Genomic DNA, 27638 nt, shown 5'->3' with positions numbered 1-27638 from the left:
TCCTTCTGTTTTCTCATCCATTCATTAATCTTATCTGGCTGAGCATTACATCAAAGGAAGTCTCAAGTTCCAGGGATAACTGCCAGAGTAATTTACTTCCAGATAACCAAGAATACATTGAATGAATTAGAAATAGGCTTCTGCATATGAATTCTTCTACACAGGCAAGTAAGTGTCTTGGCAAAATATTGATGTTTAAGGTAGTTCCAGCCATTCTGAGTGCAGAATGGTCAGTCTTTATTCATTCATTCACTTATTTATTCATTATTTACTTATTTACTTAATCATTCTCTTAAGAATAATTTGGTGCATATGGACTCTGTGCGAGGTTGTACAAGGTGCTGTGATGAATGAAAGGACAGATAAGTCTCAGTCTTTGTGCCCTCCATGGAGCTTATACTCTGATAGTTTATATATTGGACTGTTGTACAACTAGCTAGAATCCGGTTACAGTGTGATGCCTATCTTGTCCAGTGCTGTTATACGCAAGGGAAATAAAGATAAAGTATAGATTTGGGGTCAGGTGCTGGTTAAGCCTAATGGAAGATGTAGTTTGTGAAATAAAATTTGATCCTGGGAGGAAATTTGGAAGATGGAGATAGAAATTGGCATAACACTCCAGATATAGAAGATATTTTCAGTGACTTCTTAGAAGAAGAACAAACCAGGTAATTGGGTCAAATATGTGGAAGGGAATGGAAAAGTTTGTGTGGGATGTCATGCTGAAAAATAAAGTAAGATTGTGGAGAGCCTCAAATACATTTCCTTCATCCATTGCCAACATGCACACATACACACTCACACTCACACACACACACACAGAGGTACACATGAAAAGTTTTAACTGTATTCAGGTGGGGTGGGAACTTACTAAAAAATTTGAGTAAGGCCCTGGCCGGTTGGCTCAGCGGTAGAGCGTCGGCCTGGAGTGCGGGGGACCCGGGTTCGATTCCCGGCCAGGGCACATAGGAGAAGCGCCCATTTGCTTCTCCACCCCCCCTCCTTCCTCTCTATCTCTCTCTTCCCCTCCCGCAGCCAAGGCTCCATTGGAGCAAAGATGGCCCGGGCGCTGGGGATGGCTCCTTGGCCTCTGCCCCAGGCGCTAGAGTGGCTCTGGTTGCGGCAGAGCGACGCCCCGGAGGGGCAGAGCATCGCCCCCTGGTGGGCAGAGTGTCGCCCCTGGTGGCCGTGCCAGGTGGATCCCAGTCGGGCGCATGTGGGAGTCTGTCTGACTGTCTCTCCCCGTTTCCAGCTTCAGAAAAAAAAAATACAAAAAATTTGAGTAAGAATGTACGATTATTAAAAAAAATTAATCTAGGTATATCACCTCATACATTAGAAAGAAAAAGAAAAGAATGTTGTAATAGTTAAAGTCAATGGTAATAAGAACAAGAAGTAATGTAATAGTCATGAGAATGGAAAAAGAGAACGAGAGACTATAGTAGTAAAGTTGGTAGAACTCAGGCATCAGTTTGGGACAAGGAAGGGGTGAGCAGTGGGAGAACGGGAGTAAAGGATAAATTACACTGACTGTAGCTCCTCAAGACAGATGCTCATGATTAATCAATCTATTTACAGGGTTTCTGAGCATTTGTTTGTCACCACAGGGATCATTTATAAACCATAATCTTCATAATTTAATTTTTAACTTTGTCACACTGTATGGAAACAGTCATTTTGAAAAGTAGAAGAAAGTAATTTTGCACTTTCTCACAGATATTACTATCTTGAATTTGAAATATTTCAGTGAATAATCATATTTGAAAAATATTTTTCCAAACAGTGATTGAATTACCAATAAAAACTGTTTCAAGAAATAATTTGCCTGACCAGGCAGTGGCACAGTGGATACAGTGTCAACCTGGAATGCTGAGGACCCAGGTTTGAAACCTTGTGGTTGCAGGCTTGAGTGAGGGCTCACCAGCTTGAGCATGGGGTTGCTGGCTTGAGTGTGGGATCATAGACATGAATGACCCCATGGTCGTTGGCTTGAGCCCAAAGGTCACTGGCTTGAGCCTAAGGTCTCTGGCTTGATCAAGGTGTCACTGGCTTGGCTGGAGCCCCCAGTCAAAACACATATGAGAAAGCAGTCAATGAACAACTAAGGTACTTCAACTATGAGTTGATGCTTCTCATTTTTCTCCTTCTGGTCTGTCTGTCCCTGTGTGTCTGTCTGTCTCTTGCAAAAAAATAAATAATTATATATCAAATATATAGTTCTACTATAAACACATAATTAATAATGTGGCTCCTTACTTCCTCTTTCTAATTTATATTTTCGTATGTAAGTATATTCAGAACGATTCTTTTACCATTTGTTTTTTCCAATTATTTCTTTCTCTATCATATGACAGAAAGTACAATTTTTGGAAAGTTAAAATACCTTATAAAAATAAAATTATATTTTATTCAGAATCCTGAGAGAACAGAATTTCTATTTAGACAAAAATTTCTAAGATTACTTTTTTTCTGACAGGTTTCATTCTTCCAAAACTAAGTGTAGAACTTTGTATCTTGTTATTGAGAGACATAACTCAAGATAAAATATAATCCTATTAAAATTATATGTATAAGAACATTTAAAGAAAATATATCAAAATTTGAATAATTAAGTTTAAAGTGGTTTTCTCTATTTCAACTTTTCTTTACAATAACCACTACTACTCTAATAATCACTAAAAGAAATACTAAAATAAACTAAAAATAAAGAGATTTAAGAATACATTTTCAATTCTACTTCACTTTCTTTTACCTTATTTTCTGGTAAGTTAACAAATTTATAAATATTATATTTATATACCTGAACAATGTAGAAAAAGTGCCTTGTTTTTTGTTTTTGTTTTTTCCTGAAGTTGGAAACAGGGAGGCAGTCAGACAGACTCCCGCATGCACCTGATCGGGATCCACCCAGCATGCCCACCAGGGGGCGATGCTCTGCCCATCTGGGGGCGTTGCTCTGTTGCAACCAGAGCCATTCTAGCACCTGAGGCAGAGGCCATAGAGCCATCCCCAGCGCCCGGGCTAACTTTGCTCCAATGAAGCCTTGGCTGCAGGAGGGGAAGAGAGAGACAGAGAGGAAGGAGAGGGGGAGGGGTGGAGAAGCAGATGGGTGCTTCTGTGTGCCCTGGCCGGGAATCAAACCCAGGATTCCTGTACGCCAGGCCAACGCTCTACCACTGAGCCAACTGGCCAGTGCCTTAAAGTGCCTTGTTTTTATTGTCAGTCACTGGAAACTGCTTTCCAGTCTCCCTTCTGTCCAGCTTCAGGAGACACCATTTTAGGTTACAGCATAACCAAAGGATTTCCATATAACAAGCATTTATATTTCAATAGCAATATGAACTGTGAAGGTATTAACCCTATACATGAGAGTCTCCATTCTATACCCAAAATATTTATTTGTTGGAAACACAGAAAAGTATAAACTTTTTGTCCCCCATCTTCACCCCACCCACAAATACCAATATTAGGAATAACTTGTATTATCTGAATTTAAGTATTTAAACCTTGCTATTTTGGGTCAGGTATGGTCTACCGTAACTGATCTATGATCTATGATCTATGGAAGTATGTGTATTCAGACACTCCATTAGGTATATGAGGTTCTGCTTCAGTTTCTTAGAAGCAGAATCCAATTTACCCAACTTCCTACTAGCTGCAAGGGAGCTCACTCTTCAGCTCCATTATTAGCATTTAAACTGGCTGGATTTGTGCAGGTGTCAACTTTCTCTATTCTGTTCACCATCCATTGAGTCTTTCTCAAAGTCTCGCCTTCACTTGTGTACTTACATTTTCATCATCTTTTGAGCTTTCTCTTTCTTGGGCAGACTTTTTAAAATTATGAAATAATCTAAATGATGAATTGATATCATTTTTCCTCCACACCTAATATGAATGAATTTAAATAATTATGTATGCCAGGTGCAATCATTACATTTAGCTCTTCCCTGATATCTTTGCCTTTCTGTTATGTCTCTGAAGCAGCTATCTTACTTCAAAATAGAAACAATAAATTTTTTTAAATGTGACTTCAATTTAGAGTAATTGAAAGACCTTTTATTTTCATGCACAAACCATGAAACTAAAAAGTGCAAGTGCTATAGTACAAACCTCAAGTATGGTGTTGCACTAACACGATGCAAAATAAATAAGAAGTAGATCATTTTTGGAGTATGAGTGCACACACGTCTATGCAATACCCACATATATATATACACATATCATGTGTGTGTACTGCATGCTGTAGAGTTGGCACCAACTCCTGGAAACTCTATGTTCGAGTGATGTCCACAGTGTCCTGTCCTCAACAGCCCTGCTCAGCTCCTGTAGACTCATGCCTATGGCCTCCTTTATGGAGTCAGTCCACCCCATATTGGCCTTCTATTTATACCATCATAATCAGGGTGGGGCAAAAGTAGGATGAGTTGTTTGTATAGAAAAGAATACAATAATAAATAAATAATAATACAAGAATAAACTGTTTTGTGTACTCACAACTGTTAACCTACTTTTGCCCCACCTCATAAATACATACATATGCATGTGTGTGTGTGTATATATATGTATGTATATGTACATATATAGTTGTCCTTCGGTATCTTCAGGGGATTAGTTCCAGAATCCACAATGGATACCAAAATCCATGGATGCTCAAGCCCCTTAAGTAAAATGGAGTAGTATTTGCATATAATCTATACAATCCACTCCTAGATTTTAAACCATTTCTACATTACTTATAATACTTAATTGAATGTAAATGTGATGCATATAGCTGTTTTACTGTATTGTTTAGGGAACAACAAGAAAAAAAGTTGGTACATATTCAGTACAGACCCAACCATGGTAGGCCTAACTACATAGTGCATAGCAGAAACAATAAAACATTTTTTTCAAATATTTTGATCCATGGTTGGTTGAATCATCAGACTCAGAACCCATGGATATAGAAGGTCAACTGTATATACATATATACACATATACATATATGTATGTATATAGGGTATATTTTTACCATCTATTTAGCCCACTGCACCATGAACACTATTACAACTCTGTTTTTTTTTATCTGTAGTCTCTAGTTTCATGGTTTTCAGACTTAAGCGTGAATCAGACACACATAGAGGGCTAGTTACAACTCGGATGGCTGAGTGCCACTCGGAGTGTTTCTAAATCAATAGGTCCTGGTTAGGGTCCAATAATGTAGGTTTAACAAGTCCCCAGGCAATTGTGATGCTACTGGTGCAGGCACTATACTTTGAGAGCCATGTATTTAGGTTTTGTTTGTTTGTTTTTAACTATAGTGTCATTTAGAAGGGAACTGCAACTAGATGGGAAATTTGAAGTTTAACCCAAGATAAAAGCTGTTAAAAGCAACTATCTTCTATTTCTACCAGTAGAGTTATCAAGTTTGTGAATCATTCTTAAATACTCTCAAAAGTTGTTGCTCACCATCGGGCTCCATTCTAGTGTGTCCAGGCTGTACAAGTGCTGACAAGTGGACGTCCGACCCCAAACATGGTTCCTGTGATATATATATATCATCCTGGCTTCAACTGGTCCACTTGACATTGGACTAAAATCAGTGATTCTCAGCCCTGGGTGCTCATTAAAATCATCTGGACACAAAAAATGTACCCATGCTGAGACATCACTTCTGAAGGATATCAATGAGGTCCTGGCAGCACATATATTTCTAACTTCTCAGGTGAGTCTACCATGCAGCCCAGACTGAGAACCACTAGGTGGGGTGGTAATCTCTCTGACCCTTGCTAGTCTAACTGGTACAGAGATGAGGCTTTGGAATGCTGACTGCAACCAGGGCTCCTCTGATGCATGGAGCATTTTGATAGTGTCTATGACTTCTATTTCATTCTAGGTATTTTTATTTCTTTACTGTTCTTTTAATTTTTCATCATTACTATTGCAATATATTACAGTGTGGCAAAACATCTTCATTGGGTTGTGAACACCTTAGATCAAAGAGTTGTAAACTAGCTTAGGTCAAAGAGCCTGTAAAATAAATAAAGACGCCAGAATTTTTTAAGGTGAAGCTCAGAAGGGCCAAATAAGGACAGAGTCATGCAAGTGAGACAGAAAACAGAGTGGTTTTGATTAGGCACTTGCTAGATAACTGCAAGGAAACATAGGAAATATTCAGCGTAATGTCTAAAGTAAAATCTATCTCCCAGAAGCTTCCCAAACACAGGAATTCCTGGACTATGGCATCTTCAGTCCTGCCGGGGCCTGGCAGTGAATAAAGGGGAGCTAAAGGGCTCTGGAAGTCCTCCTTGCATCTGACAGAGCTAGAAAAGATAACATTGTGCTGAGTCTCAGATAGTCAGAGCACTATGAACAAAAGCCAACCCACCAAGGCTGTCCCAGGGGTATTTAAATTTCTGAACCAAATCAGACACTGGTGTTTAAATTTACCTCTGTCTGAGGACGATTGTAGAAGATTTGAAATGAATGTATAACTACTGTGCAACGGTTAAAAGAAAGATAAGAACCTAAATGGTAATTAGGAATGGAGGAAATGTTCAAGCTATAAATAAAGTCTCAGATATAAATCATAATTTAGAAGCAGCAAGCACTGTATTCAATATTTATCATTTAAAAATACAAGTGTTCATTTTCTATTTACATAAATATATAACAGGCCTGAATTTAATATATGCATAATGGTTTAAAATGAATTTGTTTGAGTGAGAGAAGAGAGAGGGTGTTTCTGGTTTCCTTCCTCTTTTCTTGTGAGAGAAAGAAGAAATTCCATATTTCCAAACAGATGGAAGGTCATTAAAGAAAGCACATTGTTCAAAATAACTGTAATCCTAAAAACATGTGGGAGTGGGCAAAAGTAGGTTGACTGTTATTTGTATGGAAATAATAATACAAGAATAAACTTGTGTTTTGTGAACTCAAAACTATAAACCTACTTTTGCCCACCCCTGTATTGTTATTTTTTTTAAAGTTCAAAACATAATGTTTTTAAATTAAGAAGTAGATAAACTCTAATTGATATTCTTTATTTAGTATTTTGCACTTTGGTATAATTGGGCATAACAAACTTAGAAATTAACAACAAAAAAAAGAGATAAAAACAGCACAGTCTATGCCTGACCAGGCAGTGGCACAGTGGATAGAGCATCGGACTAGGATGCAGAGGACCCAGGTTCGAGACCCCGAGGTCGCCAGCTTGAGCGTTGGCTCATCTGGTTTGAGCAAGAGCCCACCAGCTTGAACCCAATGTCGCTGGCTCCAACAAGGGGTTGCTCGGTCTGCTGGAGGCCCACAGTCAAGGCACATATGAGAAAGCAATCAATGAACAGCTAAGGTGTTGCAACGCGCAATGAAAAACTAATGATTGATGCTTCTCATCTCTCTCTGTTCCTGACTGTCTGTCCCTGTCTATCCCTCACTCTGACTCACTCTCTGTCTCTGTAAAAAAAATAAATAAATAAAATAAATAAATAAATAAATAAATAAACCAGCACAGTCTAAACAGCTTTATAACCTGCAAATACTAACTTATATGTCTGAAGGAGCATCATGCTTCTATGTACTTTGCCTGAAATGTTCTGAGATTGTAAATTTTCTGACTGATACTCAAATCTACGGTAAGATAGTTTTATAAACAGAAAAAAAGTCTATTTTTTTCTCTAAAAGACAAGTTGTTAAATAATTGGCCTGTAAAAGACATGCTATTTCCAAAAATAAGAGTGACCTACTTTGCCAAATTTGAAAGTAATTAATCAAATCCACTTGGTTTTGGTCATGTAAGATAATTTACCAGTCAAGACAATCAGTATTATTGATGACACTGTCATTCCATTTCTAAAAAGATTATCTTCCAAAATTGAGAACAATTATAGAAAAACAAAAACCTGCCAAGAACAAGGCATGTCTTTGAAAGATATATATGAAAATATATTAAATAATGGCATTTCTACAATCTTTTCAAGTTATTTCTCTCATAAGTTTCATGCATACATATATCAGTGTCAAAATAGAAATTACTGAGATAAATACTAATAGACTGAAATCACAATAAATGTTTATAACATTTCAATGTGTTGTTATAAATGATTTTTCTTTTCTTTGTTGGAGAAACTTGACTCCATAAAATAAAGGCATATGGTATATATCTGAATTTTTACTGAGGACTGCAATAAGAAAATTATTCACTTCAAGGAAAGAAATAGTTTTAAAACTTTATATTATACCAGTATTACATACATTTATAATGCACATCCACTTTTCTTATTTTTTTTTTTTTTTGACCATAAAAATGAAGATAGAAACATTTTACTTTGTGAAAATGTGACCACTTTGCACAGAGAGAAAGCAGTAGTTGAAAGTGAGACTTGGTGTTTTTTTCTTGGATAATCTCAAGTAACTCTTTTCTGGCAGGTTACTAAAAGTGTTCAATCCTATATTTCCTACCAACTCAGCTGTTATTAAAATGAACAGGAGAAAGTTTGTTATTAATTCCTATGAGACTCAGAGAAAGAATGGCAAAGGCATAAGGAAGAGAATAAATTTGAGAACTTTCTTGAGAATTTGTTACCTCTTGCAAATGAAGTTTCTCACAGGTCCCTTAGGAAGACCTTTCTCACCTGAATATTGAGGACTTTGAACAGCTTATTTTTTACTCATGGAATGGACTTTTAAAATAGAACATCATATAATTGAATACCAGTCTCATTTTTGTATGGAAAAAGAAATAAGTAACAAAATGTGTAACAAAAGTAAAAAAGAAAACTATTACTGAGTAAATAGAAATCTAGGGCTAGCAGGTAGAAAATACAAGAACACAGGCTGATTAAATATTGGAAGGACTGTTCTCATAATTAGAGTCTACAAAAGGAAAGAGGAAGTCCCAGGAATGATATGTACAAAGAACAGGTAGATAATGTGTGTGGATGTCCCAAAGGTCTTCAAAGAGCAGATGGGAAAGTGAACCATGTGATTTGTGACTCTGAATCCACTCTTCCCAGTGGCTATGATAACTGCCTGAAATGTTAAGGTAGAGAGAGGTATGTTTTCTTTCTCTAAATAAATATTGAATAAAAAAAAAACTACTCACTGAAATGTTATTCTACTTTAAAAATCTTATTTGAACAGCATATTTTTCTTAGTTTTTAAATTTCAAGTTTATCTGGGGAGATATAAAACTATGCTAAATGTAAACTTTAGATGTCTCATGATGTCACTCCCATAGTTCCGTGTTCAGTTGCCTTCCTTGGTTTTATCTGCATTTAAATGATGTGCGATGGAGGTAAATTATACTTCCTGCAGTCTTTGGCCACATAAATAGTTATGAACCTAAATAAAACTTTCAATAATGTTTTTCTATCTTATTATGCTTAGCATTGCCAGACTTAGTAAAAAATACAGGATGCCCAATTACATTTGAATTTCAGATAAACAACAAATATTTTTTCAGTATGAATATGTCCTAATAAAAATATTTGTTGTTTATTTGAAATTCTAATTTCATCACATGTTTGACCCTGCAACCAACCCCCTTTCTACAAAGCCATCAGAAAGCAGCTCTAATAAACTGTAGATCCACATTTACCCATATTGATCATATCCTCTTTACTTCTATTGCAAAGAAAGGCATACCTATCTTTCTTGCCATGGCAAGCTTTCTACTTTGAGTTTGACTCCCATCCTTTCTTAACTACTCAGTGGGAACTTAATACATAAATGTCCTCTCAGTTTCCTGCACCTTCAATTGTTCTCTCTCTTGCTTTTTCTAAGCTCAATGGTCTCTTAAACTGGAAAAGCAAACCAAAAAGACTCCCTAGTTCATCTTTCCTCCATCTATCACATTTTCTCTGTCCTTTACACACTCTTGGGTTTTCATCTGATCTTTATCCACTCTGTTTCTTCTATCTGTTTGTTTCTTTTTCTCTTTTGGGGCCATTAAATGTTGCTTTACAACAGGGTTCTTCTTACCTTCATTTTCTCAGTCTGCAACTTTTCCACGAGAGAGTTTGACAGTCATCACTTACATGCTCAAGACTTCCTTATCGCCATGTAAAGTTGAGATATATTTTGTGAAGTCTAGATCTTTATGTATACTTGCCTCCAAAATATTTTGGCTATGTAGATATTTGCCATGCATCACAAACTATCAGTCTAAAATGGAACTCAATTTGCTTTTAAATGTCTCTTAGTGTGTCCATTCTCTCAATACTAAATGATATAATAATCTATAGTTTTCTAATGCAGAAACTTGAGATCATATACATATGTAATTTATTATTAAGTCCCATTTGATTTACTTTCAAAATTCTTTAAAACCCCATCTATTTCATTTTCTTCTGACAGCCACCATCACCTGTTCCCCAGGACACAGTGATGGCTTTCTAGTTGGTTGCCTATCACTTCAGGCTTGCACCTTCCAATCTATTTTCCAAAAGCACTTTCCAAGCTCAAGTAATCTTCCAAAACACAAAAGTGACAGTGTCATTCTTTTGCTTGCAAGTCTACAGAAATTTCCCCTTGTCATTAGAACACCATCCAAACTCCTAACTATAAAGAACTCTGTGACTGTCTACCTTTGCCCTCCTCCTGCTGGGCCATCCTGGAATCCTTCTATACCATGTCTCACTCATTTCTGGTGGTCACATGTTGCCATATCCTTGTCCTGGAATAGACTGTCTTCTTTTGCTCAACTTACTCTTACTTCTTCTTTGGGATTCTCCTTAATTGTTAGTTCCTCAGGGAAACCTGCTTTGTACTACTAAATGCAATGGTTCCTTTAGCTTTATTCATGGATATTTTTTACATTTGCCTGTTTAATATTTTTCTTACCAACCGGAATATAGATTCATGAGGGATGGGACCATTACTGTACTTTCCACTATATTTCCAGCTTCTAGAACATTGCCTTAATACAGAATAAATTCCCAAGAAATAGCTGTTCAATGTGTTAAATGAATGAGCACATAGATATAATGACAATGATAAAAAGCATTCATTTTAAGCAAGATTTTCTTAGGAGCTCAAGCCTATTATTCAAAAATTACCTAAATCAATTTTACAGATGCTACTGCTTTCTCACAAAGCACAATCCCATTGATCTTGAAAAGGAGTCTTCTGCTATGAGCTTTTGGAGTTTTAGAAATTTTCTCTCCATTTTCTCATACCTACTTTAAAGTACCTGCAACTTACAAGAATTACACAAGTCAAAATACATATTATCTTTACCATTTTCTCTTCAATTTTTCCTCAAAAAGTTTTTATTAATGAAGAAATGAGAATATACCTAATGAAGGCTATAAGAAAATAATAAAATATACCTTTAAACTCACCATCCAACCCAAGCTAGAACTTGAACGTTATCAGGAGTTATTATTTATTTTGGACTCTTCTTCTTTTATTTATTTATTTTTAAATTTTATTTATTGATTTCAGAGAGAGAGAGAGAGAAGCAATAACTCATTGGTCTACTTAGTTGTGCATCCATCAATCCACTGGGCCAGCCAGTGACCCTGGGATCAAACTGGTGACCATGGCGCTCTGGTACATGCTCTATCCACTGTGTGACTGGCCAGGGCTTACTGATTGCTTCTTATATGTGCCCTGATCACATATTGAAGCCATAACCTTGGCATATCTGGATGATGTTATAACCAAATGAGCTACCCAGCTAGGGCTACTGGGCTCTTTTTCTTTTTTAAAAACTATGGATGTTATTTCATTATTCCCTATTTGTTTTTCCCTGCAACACCCAATTTCCATTATCATGCGCATAGTTTTGGCAAGTCTTTGCTCTTAGCATTCACTGATTACAAAGTCATCTCAAAAATTCTGTTTGAGAAATTCTTAAAAGCCAGAATTTTTCTGATCACTGTGGAAGACATACTCCTACCTTCAAGGAGCTTATTTTATCGGAAAAAGAGAACACATGAAACTGTTACAGGAAAACTGAATACTAAATACACGATATTTACTACAAAGATTATGGGAATTCCAAGAAAAAAAGATCACTATGAACCAGAAAAGTTTGGAAAAGCTTTATGGAAAAGGATAAAAATAAGGATAGTGTACCTATGTTGGGCATTTGGATAGAAGTATAAAGGCTTTTAGGAGGCAAAGAAATGAGTTTGATGGTGGTGAGTGCTACTGTATATATTTTGCTCATAATTCTTTTTTCACATTTTCTGGTCCTTGTGCTGCTATTTTTGTTGTTGAAATGTCCTTTCCCTAATTCATACAGTTCTAGAGTCATTGGTTTCCAACAACTACATTTTAAATCCAACTTTCCCACCCAGGGACTTGCCTCAAGCATTATGCCTCATGACCTTGTGACTGTGATTATCTCAAGGATGTGACCCAAGGCAGGCTGAGGTTTCATGAACAACTACTAGAAGAGAACATTTCTTTTTTCTGTTAGGTCACTGCTAGAAAATGTAAGCCTGAAGCTATCTCTGGCAACACTGTCTCTTCCCTCTGCTGTGTAGAGGAAGTTTATCTATAGTTGGGGAAAAACGAGAACACACAGAAGAGAAGAGAGAGAGTGAGAGACTACATTGTTTCAGTCTCTGGAGTCCCTAAAGCCATTTGTAGACCTGGATTTTCTATTTCTCTGGCTCACACATGCCTATCTTGCTTAAGCACATTTGAATTAAATTTCAGTCAATTTTAACTTTGTATAAGAGTACTGCCCAAAGCAGGTAGCCAGCTAAGGGGTGGATGTGGAGAGTAGAACTAAAATGGGACATTGACAATGAGACAGAAGGCACCACAGATCAAAAGCAATCTCTGGAGGAAGAAATGATAGAAATTAGAGACTGGATATATTCAATGCAGAAGACAATTGTTAAAATTGAAAATTCAGAGGATTTGTTGAGTCAATGACAGAAATGGGGGTAGTTGAGATAAGGAAGTGGGTCTGAAGGGAAACAGCATCCAAACCATGACATCTGAGTTCCTGGTAAAGTTGAGACATTGTCAGTCTATGGTTTTAGTGGGATGTTCCACACTATCCTGGTATGACAGTGTGAAATACAGAAAAAAAAAAAATCAAACTATGTGTTGTATCAGCATTCAATAGACTATGATAGAAAACTATAATTATATTTCCCAAACTCAACCTTTCAATGACCTTCTCTCTTTTCTCTTCCCACTTAAAGCCAAAAGAGAATTTGTAGCATAAAACAGAGGATCTATAAATGTATTCCCTAGGTCAACAACATCTGTATCACTTCAGAACATTCCAGAAATGCAAATACATGGACCTAACCCCAAAGTAAGGGAATCAGAAACTCTGGGGGTATTTCTGGCCATCTTGATTACAAGCCCTGTAGTTGAGTGATGTCCATGAATGTTTGAGAACTGCTGGTGTAGAGTATTCTATACACATTTGCTCCAAAGAACATCAGGTAACCCCCACTTAGTGCTATTATTTCACACAGTAGGAATGACTCCCTTAGAAAAATTCATTTTCCCTAAATCTAGTCATTCAAAAGCTAAGTTGAATGTGTGCTATCTTCCAGGCACTGTGAATACTCCAATGAACAAATATGATACCATTGATCACAAAAATATCTACATGTTAGTAATTAATTTTATTTTTTTTAATTTTATTGAATTTATTGGGGGGCATTGGTTAATAAAATTATATAGGTTTCAGGTGTACAACTCTATAACACATCATCTGCATATTGTATTGTGTGTTCACTACGCCAAGTCAGGTCTCCTTCCATCACTATTTACCCCCTTTTCCGACTTCCACCCCCCACCTTTCCTTCTTGTAATCCCAATACTGTTACCTGTGTCTGTGAGTTTTTTCTTTGTTTAATCCCTTAACATTTTTCACCCAGCCCCCCAAGCCCCATTCCCATGTGTTAGCAATTTAAAATTATGCTATGGAATTGACTCCCAGGTGACCTGAGTATTGGTTAGGGAATCGTGAAGGCATCCCAGAAAAATGACATTTAAATCAAGAAAGAATGACTAGGAGTTAGTCTGGTGAAGGACAGAAGAGGAAATGTGTAGGCATCGTAGGCCTTAAAAGAGACAGGCCTGGCTACTTTCAGGGAACTGAAGACAGAGAAGCATGAATAGGTCATCGTTAATGATGGGTATTGAAGCTGGGGGAGCAGATCTGATAGAGAGATCATGCAGAAATTTATAAATCATATTAAAGATTTTTGAACTTGCAGTTGAGGGCAATTAAAAGGCTGTTGAAAAGTTTCAAGCAGTAGGAATGACTCCCTTAGAAAAATTAATTTTCCCTAAATCTAGTCATTCAAAAGCTATGTTGAATGTATACTATCTTCTAACATGATCTAATTCATGTTATTCTAAACATAAATTTTTCTATAAAAGAAGGCAAAGCTTTTCCCACTACCCAACTTTGGGGGTAAATCATGGTGATTAAATGTCTTGTACATTATAATTGGCTAAGAGAAACTACGAATAAGGCTTTGTTGAGGTGGGAAACAGCACAGAATACCCATGTGGGGACTACATCCTAGGAACAGAGGAGGAAGGACTTAGAAGCTTCTGCTTTGTGGTTGTGGCTGAGACCCGTCCTGCCTGTGCATTTCTAAAGAAGCAGGTGTGCAAGTTCAAGGCAACTGCTGCTGCTTCTCTCATGGGCCCCTTTTCCCTCTTCATAGGAGGCCCTGCTGCTCAGCTTGTGTCCACCTAGGGGCTTTTACCCTCTATGTATGATCTCATTTAAAGATTTTATCACTTTCCTAGCATCCTAGTCACTTCCCTGAGAATCTATATGTCCTCTCTGACCATAATTATATTTTCATTTTTAATGTCTTTGTACTATTTCCCTATGCTAGTGCATTATGTTAACAACAATTGCAAATATGCAATTGTTTAGTGTTAGTCTGTGTATAGTTCACAAATGCTTGAAAAAAGTACACAGACCTAACCCTGACTGCTCCCCTATGTTTTGGTGACATGTCTCATATTATCTGCTGGACAGGTGACCCTTGAATGTCACTGTGACAACAAATAGCCTGCCTTAGTTAAACCCATCAGCTCTTTCCCAAACCAACTTGCTTCTGACCTCTTCTGCCTTCGTTAGTAACATCAGAATTTACTGTCTCCCAAATTCCAAGGTTGGAGTCATTATTGATTCCTTTGTCTTATGCTGTCACCAATTCCAAGTACTAAGATTGTTCCCAATTACCTGGTGGAATGGCAGTATGCTGATGTTCCCCTTGTCATTACCCTGTATCATCCTAATCTTAGTCATTTCAAAGTAGAAGACTTCTACCACATCCCAACTAATTCTCCTAAATCTAGGTTCCTTTCCCAATACACCTTAAAAATACTGTGACTACTCTATATATGTTGTTCTTCATCGAGCCTATTATATTTAGCAAGGGCTATTTTGCATTATTTTTTGAAGTGGAATCTTCTTTTTTCTTAAAAGAATAGTGTGTAGAACCCTATTATATAAGAGAGATAATTATAACACATCTCTGGTTGAAGACGGGTTAAAGGGAGCACAACCCCTTAATCTGTCCTCAACTTTCAAGGCAGCCTCTTCGACACCAAAAGGCTCATTGAGAAAGTTTGGAGACAAGGATGTACAGAAGATAATTGAACTCCTTGGAAGGAGATGCATGTTTTACTCATAATAATCCCTTTAAGCAATTTATTTGCTATCAATCTATGCAAATCTTCCAATCTAGTCACTCAAATTCACACAAAATTATTTTTTGTGCATGTGACAGAGACAGAGACACAGAGAAAGAGACAGACAGGAAGGGAGAGAGATGAGAAGCATCAATTCTTAGTTGTTCTTTGACTGTCCTCTCATATGTGTCTTGATTGGAGGGGGCCACAGCAGACTGAGTGACTCCTTGCTCAAGCCAGCAACCTTGGGCTCAAGCTGGTGAGCCTTGCTCAAACCAGATGAGCCTGCGCTGAAGCTGGCAATTTTGGGGCCTCAAGCCTGGATCGTCCACGTCCCAGTTCGAGACTCCATCCACTGTGTCACTGCCTGGTTAGGCTCACACAAAATTCTTAAGCACACAGTGACATTCCTGCATTCTGCTCTGGTCATAGTAATTTCCCTGCATAGAGTGCCTGGGATGCCATCCATGCGTCTCAGCCAATCTAAACTCTACTTTTTTCAGTCTCAATAATCCCCCTTTTCAGGGGTTCTCAGATTGTTCCAGCTCTCAGCACTTTTTCTGTCTACAAATTTTTGCAGTATTCCTCTTTTAAATTAACCCCATATGCCTTGAGCTTCTATATTTTCAGTATGTGTTCAATTTCTCCTAATAAAGAATAGTACAGTTTAGGGAAGAGTCAAGTCTTCTGTTACTTTTCATCCTAGGCATCTATCTAGCACAATAGGCTGTCCTCAGTGTTTGCTTAATGGGTATATTTTGATGATAACTCACAGCAAGAAATAATAACTATAGGCCCATCAATCTCACTTTCACTAATAGAAGTCTAAGGGAAATATCTGTCTTTGAAAATGTTTCTCCAGTGCAGAGCTTTTAAGTTACAAGAACTAGCCACTAGGGCTTTAATTGCAAACATTACTTTCCCCCCCAACTACTATACCATTAAGCCGACAACCAGCTTCTTTGACTGTCTTTCATTAAATTATGTTGGAAGTAGATTTGGGGAATGACAACAGCTGGTTGCAAGTGGGGAGTTCTTAGATCAGAAATAGTGTTTCATTCTATCACCCAGCCTTTTAGCCAAGCCACACTTAAATCATATTCAAGAGATTACAAGAAACTCACCTCAATATATAAATCAAATGATATCACTTCTCCTTAAATCACTTAGCATGTTCTATTCGGCCCTCTCCATGTCTCGGTGCTCATCTCTGTCGCCCTCCCTTTTCACTCGCCACACCCTGGCCACAGCAGCCTGCTTTCAGTTCCTTGGTTTGCAAAATTCCTTCCCTCACCCTGGCTTTATGGGGTGGCACTCTTCCTGCATGGTCCTTCCTGCTTCTCTCCTTGATCAATCCTGTCATCCTTGATCAATCCTGGAGCGATGCCCCAGATGGGCAGAGCATCGCCCCCTGGTGGGCGTGCTGGGTGGATCCCGGTTGGGCACATGATGGAGTGAGTTAGCTGTGACTTCCTTAAGAGAGTTCTCCTCTTGATCTCCCAAAATAAGGAAAGCTTCCTTGTTATGTATGTAACCCCTTATCACAATCATAAATATATATAACGATGAAGTAGTTATGTTGGAAATCCTCATCCAACTGCAAGCTAAGAGGTCAGAGACTATGTACATCTCATGCATTATGATGTTTTCAAGACTAGAATAAAACCTGATGCATAATAGATGCTTGAATTCGTAAATGAACATTTTATGAATGACTAGCTTATAAAACTTCAGAGTGGCCCTGACCGGTTGGCTCAGTGATAGAGCGTCAGCCTGGTGTGCAGGAGTTCCGGGTTCGATTCCCATCCAGTGCACACAGGAGAAGTGCCCATCTGCTTCTCCACCCCTCCCCCGTTCCTTCCTCTCTGTTTCTCTCTCCCCCTCCCAAAGCCAAGGCTCCATTGGAGCAAAAGGTTGGCCCGGGTGCTGAGGATGGCTCTGTTGCCTCTGCCTCAGGCGCTAGAATGTCTCTGGTTGCAACAGACCGACGCCCCAGATGGGCAGAGCATCGCCCCCTGGTGGGCGTGCTGGGTGGATCCTGGTTGGGCGCATGCGGGAGTCTGTCTGATTGCCTCCCCATTTCCAACTTCAGAAAAAATACAAAAAAAAAAACAAAACCAAAAACTTTCCGAGAAACAAACCATTCTACTATAATTTACATCCAGAATTAAATTTCCCCATGTCCTGCCCTGAATAAACTTAAGGCTGTATTCTCTGGGGTCACATGATTCACATGAAACACACATACATTGTTTTAAAAAGTAACTTCCATTTGCAAATAAGCAAGCCCAAAGCATACACTTAAATAATTGGGTTCAATATGAAAGTTGAACAATATGTTGTGTTTAAAATTGTCTCCTTTGTGAATAACGCATAGAAATGTGTACAGCTAGGCAAAAAGTGCAAGAAAGCAGTTTGAAAGCTATGAAATATCTGCATGTTGAGACCTTTTAGTACACGATTATCACTCATGTTAATGCAGGCTCCTTCCAGGAAGGTTCCAGCACCCCCACTGATGTGTCTACAACCTGTTTCTGTGTCCTTTCGGTCTTAAATCACCCTACTGAGTCAACCAACTAGAGAACAAATTAGCACCAAGTGGAGAGGAGATTTTTCTGACTTTATAAACCCCACACCTTGATTTTGCATTGAAGAGTCTAAGGTTTCATACATCCTCACTGAGGTTTCCTCCACTCGTCTCGTCTTAACTAGAATGGTCTACAAGACTCAACTGGTTTGTCAGTCCCTTTACTAGAATAAACCATTACTCAATTAAAAAAAAAAAAAGAAAAAGGGGAAATCTAATTCTATTGTTTTTCTCAGACTCACCTTTTTTCATTTTGTCAGCTTGTAACCAACCAAATAACAGCATGAATAAATGTTATGCTTTAAGGGAAGGGGTCAAACACACCTAACTCACAGCGGGAAGAAATACATTTGCATGGCATCAAGCCTTTACTATAGGGACTGACCTGCACACTGTTAAATTACCGGGCCCGTGACGGCAGGTGGCAGAGTTATTCACCTGGAACCCTGCGTTGTGCACAGACTCCCCGCCTTCTGGTGCTGCCAGTACTGCAGCGCGTGCATCTGTTTTTGAAAATCGTTTCTTGCTTGTCTTATTTGGCCTAAGACTATACGAGAGCTGTGGGTCCCTGTGTTGGTATTTGCTCTCACTTTCTTCACGGCTCCTTGAGGATCTCTGAATCTCATAGGGTCCTCCAGGCAGCGAAGGACCACACTCTTGGTACCATGGGCCATTTCCTCTGCAGAAATTTAAAGAGCAGCTCTCACATTCAATCTGTTCTCCTTGCTGTTCACCTTTGGATCCCAAATTTACCAGATCATTGTCATTGGGGGCAGAAGATCCATCCAAGTTTCCACGTGACTTATTGTTATTTCTCCTTCTTCGTGACAGTCGGAATTTCACCTGGGCTCTCCTTTTTGCTTGAATCCAATGACTGTCATCTAGGGAAGATGAATCTGAAGAGTCTGTGCAAAGCTCACTCCATCTGGGACTGGAGATTTGCAGGTGAAAATCATTTCTTCTCCCTTTTACTTGTTCTTCTGCATGCTCATATCTCTCAGAGGCCTTTCTCCTTCTCCTAGGCCTCTGTTTTACTGATTTCTTACCAGGCTCCTTCCTAGCTGGGCTCAACACCATGACAGGGGTGCATTGCTCAAATGCATCTTCTGACATGTCATGCAAGATGGCAGATCTAAACAAAGTGGCAGGCAAAGGATGGGAGTGGGAATGGAGAGGAAAGCCATGGGAAACAGAGAGAGAGAATGATAAAAATGATAGCATGGTCCAGAGTTGGTAAATAAAGAGCAAATGAAGAAAATGCACTAAAGAAAAAAAAATTAAGCCAGTATAAATTAACCATGGACAGCATAAAGCAGAAGCAAGAGCCACACAGTCTCAGAATGTGAAACAAGAATACAAAACACTGGTCTAAAAAATATTGAGTAGAATCATATGCTGAGCACTTACCTGCAGATGTCCTGAGTGGACGGACAGACGGACAACCTTGATTGGCTCCTGGGAGCTGTCCCTGTGGTTGGGCTGCTTGCCTGGAGAAACAAGTTAGATAATTTGGCATCTTGGTTAAGGTAATACATGGTTGATATCTTGCTTTTTTTCCACATATTTAAAAAATTACAACAAACGTGGCTGCCGGTCATGTTGATCATAGCACAGCTCACAGAATGTAGGAAGTTAGAGGCTCATTTTGCAAAAGTAAAACTTATTTGAGGAACTTGAAACAGCTGAGATGCTGTACGACTTTGCTGTTGCTTCATTTATGAGAGAGGAAGATGATTCTACAAGTTTCTATTCTATTTACTGTAAACATTTGAGTGGAATGGCTCAGGCTTAATTTGCCTTGGAAATAAATGAGTAATACTTGAATATCCTATGATATAAAGGACATACAGACTATTATGTGACAAGGGTGATAATAATCTAGAAAAACCTAAATAATCAAATAGCCATTAGGTTGCTAGATGCTGCTTGGAGTTAACATTAAGTCACAACAAGGCCCCATGAGATAATATACTTGAAAATATTCTGTAATATTCAAAAGCCTCTAGTTATTACTACTTCATCATTAAAACCAAAGAAGTCTATCCATCTGTATTATTGATCTTTTCTATCTTTTAATCACTTGAACATACTGAGCCTAAGAGTAAGAGAGTATGAAATACTTCAGATTGTTGGCATAAAGTAGAGTACACGTCACTAAACTCCCACCTTTCTTCACTCTATTTGACTTCTTCAACCTGTTTTGTTTAATACAGGTGATGATAAATCAATAGCTATGGTATACTGAGAATCTACAGTGTGCCCTGCTTTGTGCTGTGGCATTACCTACTGTCCCTTTCATTCTTATAATTATCTGACAGGTGGGAAATCATCATAATGAACAGTTCTGAGTGAATATTATATGCCAATTACTGTTTAAGTAATTTCTGTATGTTCAGTTATTAATACAAGAAATGTATGTGGTAAATATTGTAATCATTTCTATGTTCTAGATGAAGAAACTGAGAAATTGGTGGTTTCTTACTAGTAGGTGTTAGAGCAGAGGCTGGATGAGGAATCCTGCTTCTCTCTCTGTTCTCTTATCTTCCTAGCAATATAGTTCTTTACACAGGAGGAAATCAAGGAAGTCCTAGGTCCAGATTTAGGCCAGTCTGACTGCACAGTTGAAATAAACAAATTTTCTACCAAGAAAATAACAGTAAAGGTAGAAAAATTAATCCCAAATTTCAAAGTAGTTCTAAAAATTCCCACATTTGAGATATTGTGGGATCCAGAGAAAGAAAAACTAATTTTAACTCAAAAGGTCAGAAAAACTTTCAAGCCTGACCAGGTGATGGCAAAGTGGATAGAGCGTTGGCTTGAGATGCAGAGGACCAAGGTCATTGGCTTGAACATGGGCTCATCCAGCTTGAGCATGGGCTCAGCAGCTTGAGTGAGGGGTTGCTCACTTGAGCGTGGGATCATAGACATGACCCCATGGTCGCTGGCTTGAGCCCAAGGTTGCTGGCTTGAGCAAAGGGTCACTGGCTCAACTGGAGTCTACCAGTCAAGGCACATATGAGAAAGCAATCAATGAACAACTAAGGTGCTGCAATGAAGAATTGATGCTTCTCATCTCTTTCCCTGTCTGTCTGCTGTCTGTCCCTCTCTCTGTTTCTGTGTCTCTCACTAAAAAAAAAAAACAACCCAAAAATACTTTTAAGAGGAGGCATGGTAGGCTGAATAATATTCCATTCCCTCCCTATATGTTAATATCCCAATCCTTGGAATTTGTGAATACATTTTTTTTACACAACAAAAGGCACATTGCAGATAAGATTAAGTTAAATATTTTGAGATGGAGAAATTATCCTGGATTATCTTGGTGAGCCCAATGTAATTAATCATGAGGAACCTTATCGATGGAAGCAGAAAAGTTAGAATCAGAGAGAGACAATGCCAGGCTAAGAACAGAGGTCAGAGAGAAGGTAAGATGCTACATTTCTGTTTTTAAAGATGAAAGGAGGGATCCTTGACCCAAAATACAGGTGGCTTCTAGAAACTGGAAAAGGCTAGAACTAAGACTGAAATCTGTTTGACCAGATAATTGCTGTAAAGTTAATCCTAGCTGGCGTCACTCAAAATTCATTTGTTCAGCAAACATGAATGAAGGGTGTATTATGCGATAGATACAATGACGAGTTCTGAGCATAAAGAAATAGATGGCTGCCTTAAGGGGCTTCTTAGTGAAGAAGAGATGAAAATGAACAGTCAACTGTAATAGTCCAGTGTAACCTGATAAGAGTCTAGTAATAGAATTCTGATGAAGGAAGACATCTAATGTAGAATGGAGCAGACATGTAAAGTAAGAGTCCCAGAGGTGATGACAACTGACCTTAAAAAGGTGAGTATGAGTAAAGTGGGGAAGGGCAGTCCAAACAGAGAGAAGGGCATACACCAGCACAGACTAGAGAGAACGTGGCTTGTTTGGGGAACACAGAACATTTTGTAGTGGCTGGAGGGTTGGTAGTGAATGAGATACAAAGTAATATAAAGTCAGGATAAATGAGTAGACAAAGGTCCTGTATGCCACATTGAAATGTTGGGGCTGTAGCCTCAAATAACTGTAGTCATTGATGGATATTCAGCAAAAAATGGAAATGATGAAATCTGGGCACGAGAAAGCTCACTTTGGCCACTGAGAATTGGAAGGTCCAGAACTGACTATGGCAGGGAGAAGAGTGAGGGGTCCATACATCCCCTGTACAGTGGGGATTCAGAAAAGGGCTACTTTAAGCACTACAACCCCAAGTGATTGTTTTATATTTAAATATGATAAAAATTATTTGACAGATCAGCTGAAAAAAAGTAATATGGGGAAATATCTATGAAAATTATTTAATAAAAAATAAGTGGGCTCAAGGATTAGAGTAGTTTTATCAGATAACAAAATATTATAGCTCTTCAGAAATTAGAGGGCTATATGAGTGGCAAAGGAAAAGACACATCATTAGAATAGAAATCTGTTATCTATTTCTCTATCTATTTATCCTTTATTACATGAAAAAGTTGCATTACAAATCAGTGGGGAAGGCTAGGGTATTAAATAAATAACGGGGAAAATGACTAGTCATTTGGGAATATGTAAAGCTTAATGCCTTCCTTACTACCTACACTAAACTTCAGGTGGATAAAAGACTTATAGTAAATAAAATCATAAAAGTATGTGAAAAACACATCACTGAATATGTTTATAATATTTTAAAAGGGAATTCTTTATTTTAGGACAACATAAAACAAAAAAATTAATATAGAATAAGACAAATAAGCATGATATTTAGAAATATAAATTAATTTATAAAAAAGAAACATGTACACTCACACATCAATACTACATCAGAAAACATTCAAAGCCATAAATAATGCCATATTCATAACATATATGCTAACCAAACAGCTACTTTCCCTAGGATTCTAAGATCTTTTACAAGTCAAGGAAGAAAAGTTGATTGATTTTTTGAGAAAAATGGGTAATCCAACACAGACAGTTCACAGAGAAGGAATTACACACGGCCAAAAGCCACGTGTAAAAATATGCTCAATTTCAATAAGCAAACAAATGTAAATTCAGTTAACAACAGTATTTACTATCACTCATCAGATCAGCACATTTAGAAAAGATGGATAACACCCACTGTACTGAGGTGGGGGAGACCAAGCATTCCATACATTGTTGAAGTATGTAACTAAATTGGCACAACTTGTTGGAGGGCAATTTGGTAAACTCTATTAAAACAGAAAATGTCTATGCTATTCCAGTCAGAAAGTCTAATCATAGGAATCAATTTTGCTAAAACACTTGCACAATTGCCCAAAGATACTTTCATTATAACAAGAATGTTCATTATGGCATTGTTTGTAATAGTGAGAAATTGAAAACAACCCAAATGTTCAGTTATTTACAATGAGATAAACAAACCATTAAAAGGAATGAGCGAAACCACACACATGCACGCACAATCTCACACACATACATTTGTAGGATCTATCTCTATGTGAAAAGTCAGGTTTCAAAATGATATATATATATAGTATGATCTCATAATAATAACTAAATAATGTTTTCATAGTTTGTGTTAGCATATAAATATGACAAATTTGAAGAAGTATACATCCAAACATTAGCAATGATTATCTTTGAGACATAGAGTTAGGATAAACCTTTAATTCTCAGTTTACATATTTCTGTATTAGTAAAAATCTTTCATTTTAATAAAGGGAGAAAAACTTTTTAATCATATTAATGTGATGTTATACATGACAATGATTAATATCAATAATCAAGATATATGTGGGTTTTTTCCTTGCAATTCAAGTAATAAAGTCATTGCTTATTTAGCCACTTTGAGCTCCACTTCCCTTCTTCAATTAAATGTAGTCAATAAGACATCCATATAAAAGGATGGTGAGAAGGATAACAGAATTATTGATCAGGTAAGTACTTTGTAACATGTCCAAGAGTTGTAATAGGACAGGGGTCCCCAAACTTTTTACACAGGGGGCCAGTTCACTGTCCCTCAGACCATTGGAGGGCTGGCCTATAAAAAAAAAAACTATGAACAAATCCTTATGCACACTGCACATATCTTATTTTAAAGTAAAAAAAAAAAACAAAAACAAAATGGGAACAAATACAATATTTAAAATAAAGAACAAGTAAATTTAAATCAACAAACTGACCAGTATTTCAATGGGAACTATGCTCCTCTCACTGACCACCAATGAAAGAGATGCCCCTTCTGGAAGTGCGGAAGGGGCTGGATAAACGGCCTCAGGGGGCCGCATGAGGCCCGCAGGCTGTAGTTTGGAGACCTCTGTAATAGGACATTATTCTTGGAATATGAGTATTCTTTTTATTCATTTCTAACAAATCATGTATTATCCCCACAAAGGGACTCAATGGTATCTCCTCATTCAAAGAAAAGACACATACAACCATAAGTCAATGATCCTTAATCTTGGCTAAACACTTGAATCACTGGGAAGTTTACAAAAAAAATTAACTCTTCCCAGGTCTGATTTTAGAATCTCTGAGGAATGAGATCCAGGAGACAGAACCTAATCATCAGTAGTCTGAAAAGCTGCCCCCCATGAGTGACTCAATGTATCTAAAAGACCTAAGTTATTGGCTTAGGTCAAAGGGGACATTATCCTACTTCAAAGTTCATATTCCTTTTTTTTTTCTCTGAGAGTCTAGTGATAATATTCTTGAAAGCCAATTTCTTTTCTTTTCTTTTTTTTTTTTTAAGCGAGAGGGTAGGGAGACAGACAGGGCAGTCAGGAAGAGAAAGATGAGCAACATCAGTTCTTTGTTGCGGCACCTTAGTTGTTCATTAATTGCTTTCTCATCTGTGCCTTGACGGAGGGGGTGGGTACAGCAGTGTGAGCGACCTCTTGCCCAAGTCAGCGACCTTGGGCTCAAGCCAGCAACCATAGGTTCATGTCTATGATTCCATGCTTAAACTGGTGACCCCACACGCAAGCTGGTGAACCCTGTGCACAAGCCGGCAACCTTGGGATTTCAAACTTGGGTCCTTTACGTCCCAGGCCGAAGCTCCATCCACTGTGCCGCCACCTGGTCAGGCAAGCAGGATTTTTGCATAGAGAAAAGTGTTTTGTAAATTTTTAACTTTCACTTTCATAGTCTAGATAAGACATTGGACCTCTGGTCATGATTTTAATACAACCTATAGCAGAGTGAGAGGAAGGGTATGACTTAGAGGAAATTTAAAGTTTACAAAAAGAACAATCACTCTGCTTACTTCTTGCTGCTGAAGAGCAGGGCAGAAGGGAGGGGTGAGAAGAACAAAGGATGAAATGCAAGTGTCTTCTCTCCCCACTGACCCACCCTGGGTTGAACATGGCATGGGGAGAGGACATGAGGGGCAGGCAGAGTACTTGGAAGACTCCCCATGGCCTCCTTGGGAGCAAACCAAGGGCATGATGCTTTCTTTTCCTACAAAGACTGCATGTCTTTAAGATCAGCCTCTCAGTAGGCAAGGGCAGTGCCTAATATAGCACCTGCCCACTAGGGTAGAGGTAACTGAAGCAGATTGTCCCAAGCCAGCTCTCCCATTCCCTCAGTGTAGGGTGGGAAGGAGGAATACAGATGTCTTGCACTTTGTGTAAAAGAAGCCTGAGATCTCTAGCCTAGGGAAGTAATCAAGAGTCACCAGAGTTAAAACAAGTATGACTGTATAACAGAGGGCCACAGAAAAGACTACCGAGGCAAGAGGCTCGGGATTCCAGTGAAAACCCAAATTGGCTGGAAGGTCAAACTGTAACAAAGAGCTAGTCATCAGGTCCAACAGCCAGTGGTGATAATTTAGCAGCAGGTCTGGTAAAAATGTGCAATACAGAACTCTAAATATAGGCTCCTGCTCAGTGTATTCTGAAATTTGTTGGGAAATGGGAAGAAAACTTGAAAATCTAAATGTGATCAAGTTCTGAACGGATAGAGACTGAAGTCTTGTTTTGAAAGAAAAACAAAACAAAAAACAAAGCAAACATTTCCCACATCAGCAGAAAAGGGAGCTAAGAGGAAGATATGAAAACTGAGATTATTTCTAGAAATTCACATGCCCCTCCCCCCATATTATGCAAAATTTACTAAACTATATGCTAAAGATCATGTGGAAGTCCTATGAAACTCTGTGTAACAAACATCCACACCATTGGCTGATTACAAAATCTAGATGTAGAAGAAAGTAATCTGGAAACCCAGGATGTAATTCTGTGCATTAAAAATGGTGCAAAAAGAAAGATGTAGGCCAGACAGCAAAAAGTAGAAAAGAGAGCTATAGTAAGTTGTCCTAAAGTTCCTTGTGGCACACCAAGTTTTAGAAGAAACTAAAACACCTTTTTGAAAAGAGAAAGCCAGATCTATCTTTGGCAATTCACACCATTGTGGGAGAGGCTAGAGCAAGCTTAAGTCAATAAAAGAACTGCAGCTATAGGTGCAGAATATAGCCCGTCCTGAGAGGCAGACATTAGAAGGCCAGCAAATGGAGCCGCACTGGTCTGCAGACGCCAAGTGAAGCCAGCCTACATGTCCTTTTGAAACAGACAGTTGAAAACACAGATGGCACAGTGATTGCCAGCAGGGAGGGAATAGCAGAAAACTTGCTTTAAAGTAGCAATTCATGCCACCTCCCATTTTTCAAAAGCCACCCACTCCTATTGATATAGATCAGATCCAAGATAAGCTTTTGCAACAGTCAAGATTGAACCATTGGGACCAGAAGATGGAAAGGCTAGTTTTGAGAGCAAGGACCATCTCTTGGGGGAATAGACAGGGACCATTCTGTAAAGTTGAGGATGCATCATCGTACCCAGGCTCCCTACTAAAATGTAGGCATTTAAGTAGCTGGATAGACAAACAGATTCAGACAGTTGTCTCTGGTATCTTATGTTACATCCCCTTAACATACTGTTGACAGCTGCAGCGCTGGTGAACAATTCTTTGTGGGTGCCAACTGACCTTATGTTGACAATGTTCCACTTCAAGTGAGTGTCACTTCGTCTCTACTTAGTACTCCTAATTCCATGGGAACACACGTGGGCTTGCCCAGCCTGAATGCAAGAAGAGTTAATATCTCCTGGAGCAATCTAAAAAATATGAGGTCTAGAAGCTTATTGAAAAATGATGCATTCTTTTGTCCCTCAGGTAGAAAATTCTGAGAGACATTCTAAATATTTCTCAGAAGTCCCATTAGAATCAAGCCTACATAACTGACTTCAAAATGTATCCTTTCATTGACTGTTCACCTAGTTTTGTCTTATGTTCCCTAATCCCTCATTTATAATCCTAGGATGACTTCTGAAGTCCACCACTGGCACCCGAAGTCTTGTCATTGGTACTTTGAGAGAAAGCTGGTACCAGAAAACCAGAAATTGTTCTAGAGAGCAGACCCCTGAGATAGAATTTAGGAGACAG

The 27638-nt window shown here is 38.3% G+C and overlaps 1 protein-coding gene across 4 annotated transcripts in view; it reads right to left on the bottom strand.

Annotated features, from left to right (window-relative positions):
* Positions 1 to 27638, bottom strand: part of MARCHF1 (membrane associated ring-CH-type finger 1) — an 833928-nt gene that overhangs the window by 66621 nt on the left and 739669 nt on the right. For 3 of the 4 annotated variants that reach the window (XM_066387072.1, XM_066387063.1, XM_066387056.1), the window contains 2 exons: positions 19613 to 19692; positions 18591 to 19337 (listed from right to left, as the gene is read on the bottom strand). In XM_066387072.1, coding sequence (XP_066243169.1) covers positions 18591 to 19337; positions 19613 to 19692 — 827 coding nt within the window. The remainder of the gene's footprint in view (positions 1 to 18590; positions 19338 to 19612; positions 19693 to 27638) is intronic. The other variant, XM_066387081.1, reaches the window with a different exon arrangement.

This window comes from Saccopteryx leptura, chromosome 1 (assembly GCF_036850995.1).
Source record: "Saccopteryx leptura isolate mSacLep1 chromosome 1, mSacLep1_pri_phased_curated, whole genome shotgun sequence".
Taxonomy (NCBI): Eukaryota; Metazoa; Chordata; class Mammalia; order Chiroptera; family Emballonuridae; genus Saccopteryx; species Saccopteryx leptura.
This window is presented reverse-complemented; position numbering and strand designations above follow the sequence as displayed.